Source organism: Anguilla rostrata, chromosome 3, assembly GCF_018555375.3.
Source record: "Anguilla rostrata isolate EN2019 chromosome 3, ASM1855537v3, whole genome shotgun sequence".
Taxonomy (NCBI): domain Eukaryota; kingdom Metazoa; phylum Chordata; class Actinopteri; order Anguilliformes; family Anguillidae; genus Anguilla; species Anguilla rostrata.
Window position 1 is genome coordinate 36,233,887 of NC_057935.1, and position 12,272 is coordinate 36,246,158.

Below are 12,272 nucleotides of genomic sequence, written 5' to 3' on the forward strand. Positions count from 1 at the left end.
GCACCAACACCTAAAATAGAAGCAGCACCTCCCGCAGTTAAAGGTATTATAATTCTTTTCTGGAACTTCATTTTCCAAACCAGCATATTTTCCTTTGTACTAAATATGGGGTGTTCTTTAAAGAGCCTGAAGTCACCAAGAAGCCACAGAAAACTGAGCCAATTGCACCAACACCTAAAATAGAAGCAGCACCTCCCGCAGTTAAAGGTATTATAATTCTTTTCTGGAACTTAATTTTCCAAACCAGCATATTTTCCTTTGTACTAAATATGGGGTGTTCTTTAAAGAGCCTGAAGTTACCAAGAAGCCACAGAAAACTGAGCCAATTGCACCAACACCTAAAATAGAAGCAGCACCTCCCGCAGTTAAAGGTATTATAATTCTTTTCTGGAACTTAATTTTCCAAACCAGCATATTTTCCTTTGTACTAAATATGGGGTGTTCTTTAAAGAGCCTGAAGTTACCAAGAAGCCACAGAAAACTGAGCCGATTGCACCAACACCTAAAATAGAAGCAGCATCTCCCGCAGTTAAAGGTACTATAACACTCTTCTGGAGATTTTCATTTCTTATTTATATTTAGCAGTTGTGTATATTATGTACATGCATTGCTGAAACTTTTAACCTGCCAATTGATTCTTAAACTAAAAAATGCAGCATTATGTCTGAACTTTTGTGTTTAAATCAGTGTTTGTGCTTTATGTTGTGTTGTCAAATTCTTTCCCACCGCTAATGGTGCTACGTCTTGAATATGTACATATCAAAGTAGTAACAGTACCCAAGGAAGCTGAAAAAGCAACAACCTCTGTGACTCAGAAGATGATGGAGGTTTCATGTCAGATGGGGAGGATACCACATTCAGAAGAAAGTGAAATTAGCCAAGAGTTTTTGCTAGACAAAGAGCTTATATCTGCTTCAGGATTTATTCCATTTAAGAAAGAGGAGAAAACAGAAGTCTTCCAGAAAGAACAGACATCTTTTATGCAGGGTTCATTCAAGGAAAAACTTTGCCCAATAATAGAGAGGAAAGAATTTCCCAAAATGGAAGAATCTGTTCATCAATCCGAAGAATATGCAGAAAAGAAAATGACAACTACTGGGACTAAAAAGATAGATAAGGCTTTATGTAAGATAGAGGCGATTCCCCCTGTTGAAGTAACAGGTCTCCTACAAAAGTTATCTTATGAAATTAAAGACGTTTCAACAGGTACGACAGATACGATGAGGGAGATGATTCATCCGAGGAAATTCTCTCTGAAACAAGATGAAGTATCTTTGGAACAAGATGAAAAATCTGTCATGCAGGTTTCTCTAGAGAATGAGGTACCCCGTAAGGGGATCATGAAACCGATAAAAGGGAGGAAAGAAATTCATGAAATTAAAGAAGTTGTTGAAGAAATTGATTTAAGTCCGACTGAAAATTATTTGACTCAAAATATAGCTGATATTTCATCTGACATGGAAAGGGTTTCCCCTGTCACTGAAATATGTCTCCAGCAGAATGTATCACATGAAACTAAGGAAGACTGTGGAAGTAAAGGCATTTTACTTCAAAAAAATATTTTTTCAAAAAATATTCCTTCTAAGGAGATTTCTCAGGTGAACTTTTCCTTGAGACAAGATGATAAAACTGTCCAAACAGAAGACAAATCTGCAATAGAACTTCCTTTGGAGAAAGCATTTTGCACTCAGGGGATCATCACATCTAAGAAAGAAGGGAGTGAACCCCTTAAAATGGAAGAAATCGCTCCTGAAAAAATTCCATTAAAGAAAGAAGAAGTAACTGTTGAGTTGGAATCTCCCAATAATATTGAGGTTATTCAAAAAGGTCTTGTTTCTGATGAAGACCTATTACATGAAATTACTGAAATTACACATAAGGAAATGCCTTCATCTGAGAACAATGTGGTAACCACTAAACTTGATAAAACATTTTGTAAGGAGGAATATTTTCACTTAAAGAAAGATGAAATCCCTCCCAGTAAATTTGCTATTAAGAAAAAAGAAATTTTATCCAAGCAAGTTCATGACCTAAAGGAAGAAATTCCATGTAAAATGGAAGAAGCTCTTAAAAAAACAGAGGAAATATCTGTAAAGAAATTGACTACAGAAACGATTACCATGGTCGCTGATGGAGCTACACCTTTGAAAGGTATTATGAAACAAGACTACTCTTGATTCAAGTGATAATAAGCCCAGCCATTCCATCTTCATTTTGAAAAAAGAAACAATTACCTGTCTACTAAGAACCAGTCCTGTCTATTCTCATGTTGTTTGTTCAGTATGGTGCTCCTCATAACCTGCAGAATCTGTTGCTTTACTGTAGTGTCAAAACTTTGCATTAACAGCACGTTCTTGAACTTAGCTGTCTGTGTACTGTTAATGTGGATGGAATCTTCTATTATCTTCTGTTATCTTCTAGCATGCTAATGTGGCCATCACTCTTCCATTTCTTGTGTTCCATTTATTGGCTCCATGCTCTTTATTCCATGTGGAATATTCTTCTGCGATCTAATTCTTAATGTCACATGGTATTCTTGAAAGTGTCTGCACCAAAGATGAGACCTACTCCTGAAGTCCCCATTTCATTCAAAGAAGTTGCTCCTCCAAAAGGTACAGAAAGCAAATAAAATTATCTTATTTCGTTGAATCTTGCTTCTGTTGTGTCTTGTGTGTCCTGTCTTTTGTTTGTTATTTTGCACTATACTGTATATTTATGCTATTCATGTGATTGTCCTTTGCTTGAGTCTTACATAAATATTGTAATGATTCTCAAAATGGACCACTTTTATTGAAGTGTCCACAGCAGAGAAGAAAACCTTGCCAGAGGCACCAAAGCCTATCCCTGAACCTCTTGCAGAGGCCGTATCATCTCCAGAAGGTACACTATTTATTTCCTGTTTGGTTTGTTGTAATTTTTTTTGTGTAATCAGTCTTTGAGGCATTCATTTTCAATCTTTTAATCTTTTGCCAAGTTCTTTATTAAGATCAAACTTGATATACTGAAAAGATTTTCTGAAGAAACTGAACCAGATGTTCATAAGCAAGAAACTTTTTAATGCAACTGGCACCTGGAGTGATGCATTATGTACTGTATTCAGAAAGGTCTTAACAAATGTCACATTTTCAAAAATTAAGACACTCTAAACCTTTTGGTTAACAGTTAATTTTAAATTACTTTTTACACATTAATCTTGTCTTTTTCTATTAAGGATATGATAATATCTTGAGCACCCTTTCCACCTTGTTAGAAGTATCACAAATTCATGTTTACGTGTTGTGTTTGTTTTATCTTTCTTCATCACTGAAACAGAATTAAATCCACACTTCTTGTTTCTGTTGATTCTGTTTAATGTCTGGAGAATGATATAATTGAAAGATGTATTGGTACCAGCTATATTTTTGTCTTCCTTCTTGCACATCTTTGCTTTGCTAAATACACTCTCAGCAATTTTTAAGATATGTCCACATTAATACCAAGCATTCATCAAAACAAAATATTGTCACCTGTTTATGTTTACATTATACAACAATTCCTCTCAAGTTATTGCTGAATTTAATTTGTAAATTTAATCCAACAATTTGTGTGCTTCTTAAAATTTAAAGTGGGACATAAAATCATAAATAACCAAAAATCTGTATTTTTTGTAAATGGTTTGCCATCCAATACAATTTACTGTATTTTACTATGTTCTTAGGTAACTGACTTTTTATTGAGCTTATGTTGACTAATGACTAGCAGTCTTTGCCTTACTGAATATAATAGGAGCACTTGTACCCATAGGTTGCTTGATTTAAATTACATATCAAGATGACCTCCCAGTAACTTTAAACAAGTTGTTCAGTCATGTGATTCACCTTGAAGTTCATCAAGTTATATTCACATCTTTGTTGTTATTTCAGCAGATTTCTGAAGTTGAACGTTTCTACTTTTAGCCTACTTTTCCTAGCCTCTATTAAAGTATCATTCAGTGTTATGTGCTTGTTCAAATGAACCACATGGCTGAAGAAATTAATTGGAATTTTCTGTGAGTCATTTTGGCCTGCTTTTGGGTGAGCATGCTACATTTTGGCATATAGACTCCATTAGTATACAGGCATTGATTCTAATGATGCTAACCATTGGTGGATATAGGTTTGTGTAGACAGAAAATTTGCTTTAAAACGTATGTGGATTCATAGTAGGTCATAAAGGTCAGAATATCCATTATATATTTTAAGTGAACTTCAAATCCAAATCAGTTTCTTTTTTAAACTGGAATGTTTTGTGGCATATTACTTTTTATCTCCTACTAATGAGTTTTATCTCACAAGGTGAGTGACTACTTCTGACATCAGGAGTAAATGAGGTGCAGTGTTTACCTTTTAAATTGTATACAGCTGAACTTGTTTTCTGGTGTGTTGAAAGGTCATTGGTCAACCCATTTCATTTTTCTTATGGTCCCTGGTTGAATATTTAGCCTGTCACAATGTTTGTGAGGAAATCACAAATTTTATTTTCAATGTTGTGTTTTTCTTAATTTAAAAATATGTGTTTTTAATTTTTAAACTAGATGAAGACAAAGGCCCAGTTACAGCACCTGGACCTGCTAAGAAAGGTATGGTGATTGCCTCAAACTTGGAAATACACATTTTTCTTGTTAATGTCAAAAACAATATTGTGCTGTGTATTGTCCATTTTGTACTGTTGTGTGGAGTGTGTTTAAATGTAGTCTGTTTGGTGTATGTCTCTAATGTATTTAGTCTGTTTTGCATTGCTGAGGTGATTGTTTAGCCAGACAGAAATTTAAAAAAAGAAAATGTATTGAAAAAATCTGTGGCTGTTCTGTTGTGTGTTGAATGTGTTCTGATTTTCTGTATGTAATGTAAAACCTTTATCACCTCAGACACACCAAGTACAGCACCGGTTATTCTTAGACGAAAAGGTAAAATTCAAATTGAGGAAGAGAAGACTCTTGAGATGCCATCATTGAAGACAGTGATGAGAATTGAAAAGGAGAAGGAAGAAGAACAGGAAGTCGTTTTTCTAAAAAAAATATCAAAATTTCCAACAGCGCTTGAAACTTCTAAGACAGAAGAAAGGCATCATTATGAAGCTGAAACAGAGTTCATAGCAAACAAAGGTTATGAAACTGAGGAGAGTCAAATATTTAGGAAGGCAATGAGAGGAGAAAAAGTGCAGAAAGCTGAAGATAATATAGCCATTGAGCAAGTACAGTTGAAAAAGCCTAAGGAAATGTCTGGAAAGGATGCTGCTGAGGAACCAAAGATAGCACTGAAGAAACTTCAAATTGATGAAAAAGAATCAGAAAAGGTCAGTATAAAGAAAACTCCCAAGGTTACTGAAGAGGAAGCACCCGAAGAAGCTACATTAGCTCTGAAAAAAGTGTCAAAACTTAAAACAGAGGGGCAAGACCAAGAAACTGTAAAATTGAAACCATTTGAAAGAGCTGCTAAACCAGGGGCAGTAGAATCAGAAAAAGAGATACAAACTGATAAAACAAAGAGGGAACCCTTTACATTCAAGAGAAGTGAGAAACAGCAAAAAGATGAAGCAATAAAAGAACCTGTTCCTGCTAGAAAAAAAGCAGAAAGAATTCCCTCAGATGAGAAGGAAAAAGAAGCGGTGATCCTGAAGCCATTTGATAAAGGTCCTAAAGATGAAAAAGCCAAGGAACCTGGGAAACCTTTGACAAAAGTCAAAAGTATTCCAACACAGGATCAGGAAAAGGAAAGGGTAGAACTGAAGCCATTTACAAAGGATGAACCTGAGAAGATTAAGAAGACAGAATCACCCCGTGAACAGAAAGATAAGCCAGCTCCTCCTCAGCCAGTCCCTGTGAAGAAAGGAATAGCAAGTCCAAAGCCTGCAGAAAAAGACAAAGAAATATCTCTAAAATCTGTGGAACTGCCTAAAAAAAGCCTGGAACCTAAAAAGACTCTCACACCAAAAATTGTTTCTCCCAAAGATTCATTTGAGTCGGTTATCTTAAAAAAGGTTCCAAAGAAAGGTGCATCACCAGAAGAAAAGACTACCCAAGGAAGTTATCTGAAAATTGGAAAAGGAAAGGTTCCAGAAATTAAGGAACTGCTTCCTGAATCTGTGCAACTAAAGAAAGTCCCAACACAGCTGGAAGAAGAAGTATTTGTAGAAGAACCTGAGGTAGAGGAGGATGATGATGGGGAAACGTGGGGGTGGGAACTGGCTCCTTGTGAAAGTTATGGTTCGCCAGAAGAGTGGGAAGATGCAGCCTCAGAAGAGGGGGCTCTTGAGACTCCGGGAATGAGGGGTGACAGACAAGGTATGAGAGAGGCTACCTATCATCACCTCTGAACTCCTATCCAGTGCTTCGGAAAAATGTCATGTTTTACCCCAAATAATCTCCATTATGTCCATTTTTAATCTTCTTTCAAATCAACATGTCTTTTCTCGTCTGTGTTGCTTGTTGTTGCATGTGTACTGTATTTATGTTGTCAGTCAAACAAATCTTTTCATCCTTCTCAAATACACCATCTTCATAACTTTGAATAAATCACATTGGTATGTGTTAATGGTAAGTTTATTAGATAATTAACATTACATGATATGTGTCTTCCTATCATTTTAAAATAATTTATGCCTCCACTAGTGTCTATAATGCTCCCAACATGCTTGCTTTCATTTTTGTTGTTAGTTTAGTTTTCGCTTTTTGGTTTTCAATGAAAAATTGTTTTAGATGATAATAATTTTTCTCTCTCCAAATAGATGGGAAACCCAAAGAAGAACCAGGCAAAGGCAGAGGTGCCATTAGACGTAAGAGTGACTCTCAGTTGTTGCAGTAACATTTAACTGTACTCATGAAGGATTGAATAATTAGTATTTTACAGGTTGCGTAATAGTGTGTTTTTAGTGAACCCTGGAATCTTGAAAACTGAAGCAGTTTTTGTTCTGCTGGGGATCTACAGTAGCCAGATTTCAAGCTGATTGCATCCTTTGTTTTAAAATCCTTCCTTTGGTTACATGTAGCCTAATTTATGCATGCTGAATGTCATGCACTGAATGCCAGTGTATTGGATGTTGGTAATGTGTTAAAATCTGAATTCTAGTAAGACAAACCCCCTCCCCTGGTGATGGTGACAAGAGGAAAGGTCTAAAGCCTGGTGGAGGAGGAGACAAACCCCCAGGGGATTCACCATTTGGATTCCAGCTCAAGGCTGTGCCACTGAAGTTTGTGAAAGAGCTGAAAGACATTGTGTTACAGGAAGCTGAGTCAATTGGCTCCTCAGCTGTTTTTGAGTGTCAGATCTCACCCTCTACTGCTATCACCACATGGATGAAGGATGGAAGCAACTTGAGGGAGAGCCCCAAACACAAATTTACTTCAGATGGCAAAGATCGTAAGCTGGCAATTATTGATGTCCAGCTCTCTGACACTGGAGAATACACGTGTGTTGCAAAGCTGGGTAATAAAGAAAAGACCTCCACTGCCAAACTTGTTGTTGAAGGTATTTTCATTTAAATTATTTTAATTAGTGAAGGGAACTGGTGAAGAGAACTGCATGTACTTATCAAATAGTGTGAAAATGAGTTTTTATAATTCAGTCTATTTACAACATTGTCTTTATCATTACGAGCTTGCAAATTATATTATTAATATGATGTATGATCTATATGTTTTGCTCATAGAACTACCTGTCAGATTCACAAAAACCTTGGAAGAAGAGATTACAGTTTTCAAGGGACAACCTATGTACTTGACCTGTGAGTTGAGCAAAGACAGAGAGGTGGTATGGAAGAAGAATGGTAAGCCTCTTAAGAACATCGCAGGCAAGCTGGCGATCAATGAAATTGGACTGGCGCGTGCTGTAACAATCCAGGATGCTGGTGATGATGATTCTGGCATTTACACATGCGTGTGTGAAAACATCAAGACTGAAGGAGCTGTCAAAGTTATTGGTATGACTTGTTATTATTATTATTGTTATTATTTGGCTGTTCAGTATATGTTTTCTCAAACAATTATTTGCTTTGCAGAAATCATTAGAGATTGGTTGGTGAAACCATTAAGGGACCAGCATGTGAAACCCAAGGCCACTGCCACCTTCAAATGTGAGCTGTTTAAGGACACTCCAAACTGGAAATGGTTTAAAGGAGACAAGGAGATTCCTAATGACCCCACTGATAAGACAGAAGTAAAGAAAGATGGGAAGGACCTCATTCTTACCATTAAAAATGCTGCTCCTGATGATGTTGGGGAATATGCCTTGGAGGTTGAAGGCCGTAGATACCCAGCGAAGCTAACTCTTGGAGGTCAGTGGCAAATCACATTAAAGGGTGGACCTTGCAATCTTCTAAAACATAATATTTGTGTTTATATGATTTTTAAATGTTGATTATGAAATGATGTTTCTGTTATTGTTACAGAACGTGAAGCCGAGATCTTGAAGCCCCTCACCAGCGTGGAGGTTTATGAGAAAGAGAGTGCCAGCTTTGATACTGAAATTTCTGAAGAGGATGTTCCTGGAGAATGGAAACTTAAAGGGCAGATTTTGACCAGATCACCAGTAAGAACTTCTTTTATAACTTCATTATTCTTATTTCTCAACATATATATATGTATGTATTTGTCCTTAAATTCATGTGTGGATTATTAATGCATTAAGTTAATTGTTTTGAACCTTTTTTGTTACTCTTTACGTAGACATGTGATATCAAAGCAGAGGGCAAGAAGCGTTTCCTTACTCTGAAAAATCTCAAAGTTGACGAGTCTGGTGAAGTCTCTTACCAAGCTCTGAATGCAGTCACAACTGCACTTCTTACTGTCAAAGGTAACTAAATGAGAAAACTGAGATGTGTGGGATTTTTAAGTCATGATGAAAATGTACACTGTATACATTTTTATGTTCTTTCCTTGCAGAAATTGAAATGGACTTTACTGTCCCATTGAAGGATGTGACAGTGCTTGAAAAGAAGCAGGCTAGGTTTGAGTGCACTATCACAAGAGATGTACCCAAAGTAATATGGACAAAGGGGTCTGAAATTATTACAACTGGAAAGAAGTATGAGATCATTGATGATGGGAAGAAACATATGCTGATCATCAATAATTCTGACTTTGATGATGAGGGACATTATGCTATTGAAGCCTTGGGCAAAAAGTCAATAGCCAAACTTACAGTGCAAGGTACGTGTATGTTTGATAGGTCAATCTGTGCTCAATATAGCAACAAAGAACTTAACATATTTATTGCTTAATATTGTGCCATGTGTACATAAACAAATGCTGGGTAATTTTGTTTCCAGTGGTACTTGTACCGTAATTTTAAGTCTCACTCTTCATCGTTATGTACTCTTGGAGTCTCACAAAGAACACATAATTATTATTATTGATGTTCTTCATAACTCGAAAGAGAAAGTTCAGTATTTCCACTTGATAACGTATGCTGTTGTGTATGAATGCGGTTTGGTACTGTGTGAGTCATTACACATCCCAAAATTTGGACACAATTCCATCTTCCATCTCCATCTCCATCTCAAGAACCCCAAATGGGGCTCTAGTTCCACATTACTAAATCTGTTGAACGTTGAACTAATATTATAGGTATCAGGCTCAGCTTCATCACACCTTTAATGGACCAAACTGTGAAGGAAGGTAAAACGGCTCAGTTTGAGGTTGAGCTTTCTCATGACAATGTACCGGTGACATGGTACAGAAATGAAACAAAAATCCATCCAAGCCGATCTGTTCTTATTCACGTTGATGGAAAGAAACATATATTAGAAATCCAAGAAGTCACTCTAGATGACACCTGCCAAATTATGGCAGAGGCTAAAGGACAATCTACAGTTGCTAAGCTGATGGTGATAGGTAACTTCAGTTCCATCTGTTTCTATGTTTTCTTTAGACATTAGACCTTGTGCTGTGGTAGACTCTACTTAATATAGATTGCATGTTATTAATGTACTTCTTTATTTGTGTGCTGTGTCACATGGAACCCAGGATGACACTGTGTTGCATACACGCTAAATATCTTATAGAAATTAATTTTCTTCATACATGTTGGTGACTTATGACTTTCCAATTTCAGAGGGAGATGCGTACTTTACAGTGAAGTTGCAAGACTATACTGCAGTTGAGAAAGATGATGTCGTTCTGGACTGTGAGTTGAGCAGGGATGTGCCAGTGAAGTGGTACCATAATGACACCGAAATCAAAGCTTCTAAGATGGTCACCATGAAGGCTGAAGGCAAACGTAGAATTCTGACTGTAAAGAGAGCGGCAGACAAAGATAAGGGAAATTATGTTTGTGACTGTGGAACAGACAAGACCATGGCTAATATTAATATTGAAGGTAAGCACTTTAAGCTTGTCTTATGTTAATTATGTTGCCACTTAACCATCCATTTGTGTTGTTTTTATATTGACTGCCTCCACTTTTCACTTTCAGCTCGTGATATCAAGGTGGTCCGCCCTATGTATGGTGTGGAGCTCTTTGATGGAGAGACAGCTCGATTTGAGGTGGAAATCTCTGAGCCTGATGTCCACGGCCAATGGAAACTGAAGGGAGAAGTCCTGACTCCTTCGTTTGTATGAACATCCTTCATTCACATGTTGCACATTTGATATGGTCATTTGAAATATCAAGTTAGACACTTATTTGCATTGACATTTTTGAATTATGGTTTCAATTTTGAGGATGCCAAAGCAGTTAGCAAACACTAGGTTAAGCACTGGTGTAGATCATAAAGAGAATGTTTTTTTCACCTGTTTTGATGTGACCAGTTTTAATGCACACATTGCACAAGGGTGCATGGCCCATCAATGCAGTGTTTCAGCTTATTACGAGATGAAGGTCTGACTGCACTGGCCGATTAGGACTCTGTCCATGTTCTCCGTAAACGATGGGTTGCTTCAAGTGTATTTTTTGTTTAGGTGGTACATGCTCACTGCTCTCACTAGGTACACTGACTTGCTACTCTCAAACTGGATTGTTCAAACACATTTTCTCTAAAGATTGTCCTTTTCCATGACTTTTCCATAACTGTTTACCTCATTTCCACGACTGTTTTACCAGTATAATGACTTTGTTGCCTATGACATTGTAAACTTAAGGTGTGTGTGGTTTAGAATATAAATGTGGACTATTTGAAAAATGAAAAATACAGTACCTGATAGAAAGATTAATAGTAATATTTATTTAATCTTTCCAGTTTGCAAATTAGGTACTGTACATGAACATACTTAGATTGCTATGATGAACATACAATTTACAATAATGCTTTTTTGTGTTTAAATGAATCTGCAACAAGGTATATATAACAGGTGAACAGGTGTACAGTGTCTGAACTGTTACTATATCTGTGATATTAGCATGGCTTAAAATGCTGTTATATAGTAGCACAGTAAATGGTACACTCTTGTAAGTATCTTTGGGTATTCTTTTTAACTCAAGATCCTAAAATGTATTTTTATGTCACATGGACTAGCAGCTATAGTAGGGGTTGTAAAATTAGCTTGCCTCCTGAGCTATTCAAATATCTGAAATACAAGTTTTAAGATTTCCACTGTTGATTCAACAACACAGCACCACTGAAAGCCATTAATTGAAAGTTCAGAAATGTTCTTCATGTTGGGCATCACATCATCCACCTGAACAGATTGAAATGCACCATTTTCTTGAATGGAGCTCTGATGCACTTCGTTTAGGTTATAACCACATTAATTTCTGTAATTTTGATATGATTTGATATGATTTACAGGATATTGAAATTGTTGAAGATGGTCCCAAGCATGTCTTGACATTGTACAACTGCAAGATCCCCCAGTCAGGAGAAGTGGTATTCCAGGCTGCCAATGCCAAGTGTGCAGCCAATCTAAAAGTGAAAGGTACTCTTTCAAGAGCCTTGCAAGTGCGGTTTTTGCAGTGGAGCAATTACAATTAGTATGATGTTATGTACATATGATATTAAGTATATAAACATTTTTTTTCTTTCTGAATTTCAGAGCTCCCACTCACCTTCATAACCCCTCTGTCTGATGTGAAAGTATATGAGAAGGATGAGGCGAGATTTGAGTGTGAAGTGTCTCGGGAAGCCAAGTCCTTCCGCTGGCTTAAAGGAACACAGGAGGTGAAAACTGATGAGAAGTTTGAAATTCTCCATGAGGGAAACAGGCATACTCTGGTGGTGAAATATGCTGCATATGAAGATGAAGCAAAGTATATGTTTGAGGCTGAGGACAAGAGAACCACTGGCAAACTGATTATTCAAGGTAATGTGATGCAGTCTGCAGT

At 36.8% G+C, this 12,272-nt stretch overlaps 1 protein-coding gene across 1 annotated transcript in view; it reads left to right on the forward strand.

The window, feature by feature from the left end:
- The window catches only part of ttn.2 (titin, tandem duplicate 2), a 202,618-nt gene that overhangs the window by 84,230 nt on the left and 106,116 nt on the right, over positions 1–12,272 (forward strand). The window contains exons 86-98 of the mRNA XM_064327343.1: positions 2,797–2,880; positions 4,553–4,597; positions 6,745–6,792; positions 7,086–7,484; positions 7,666–7,935; positions 8,014–8,289; positions 8,404–8,543; positions 8,681–8,807; positions 8,897–9,163; positions 10,068–10,331; positions 10,428–10,567; positions 11,740–11,866; positions 11,984–12,250. Coding sequence (XP_064183413.1) covers positions 2,797–2,880; positions 4,553–4,597; positions 6,745–6,792; positions 7,086–7,484; positions 7,666–7,935; positions 8,014–8,289; positions 8,404–8,543; positions 8,681–8,807; positions 8,897–9,163; positions 10,068–10,331; positions 10,428–10,567; positions 11,740–11,866; positions 11,984–12,250 — 2,454 coding nt within the window. The remainder of the gene's footprint in view (positions 1–2,796; positions 2,881–4,552; positions 4,598–6,744; positions 6,793–7,085; positions 7,485–7,665; positions 7,936–8,013; positions 8,290–8,403; positions 8,544–8,680; positions 8,808–8,896; positions 9,164–10,067; positions 10,332–10,427; positions 10,568–11,739; positions 11,867–11,983; positions 12,251–12,272) is intronic.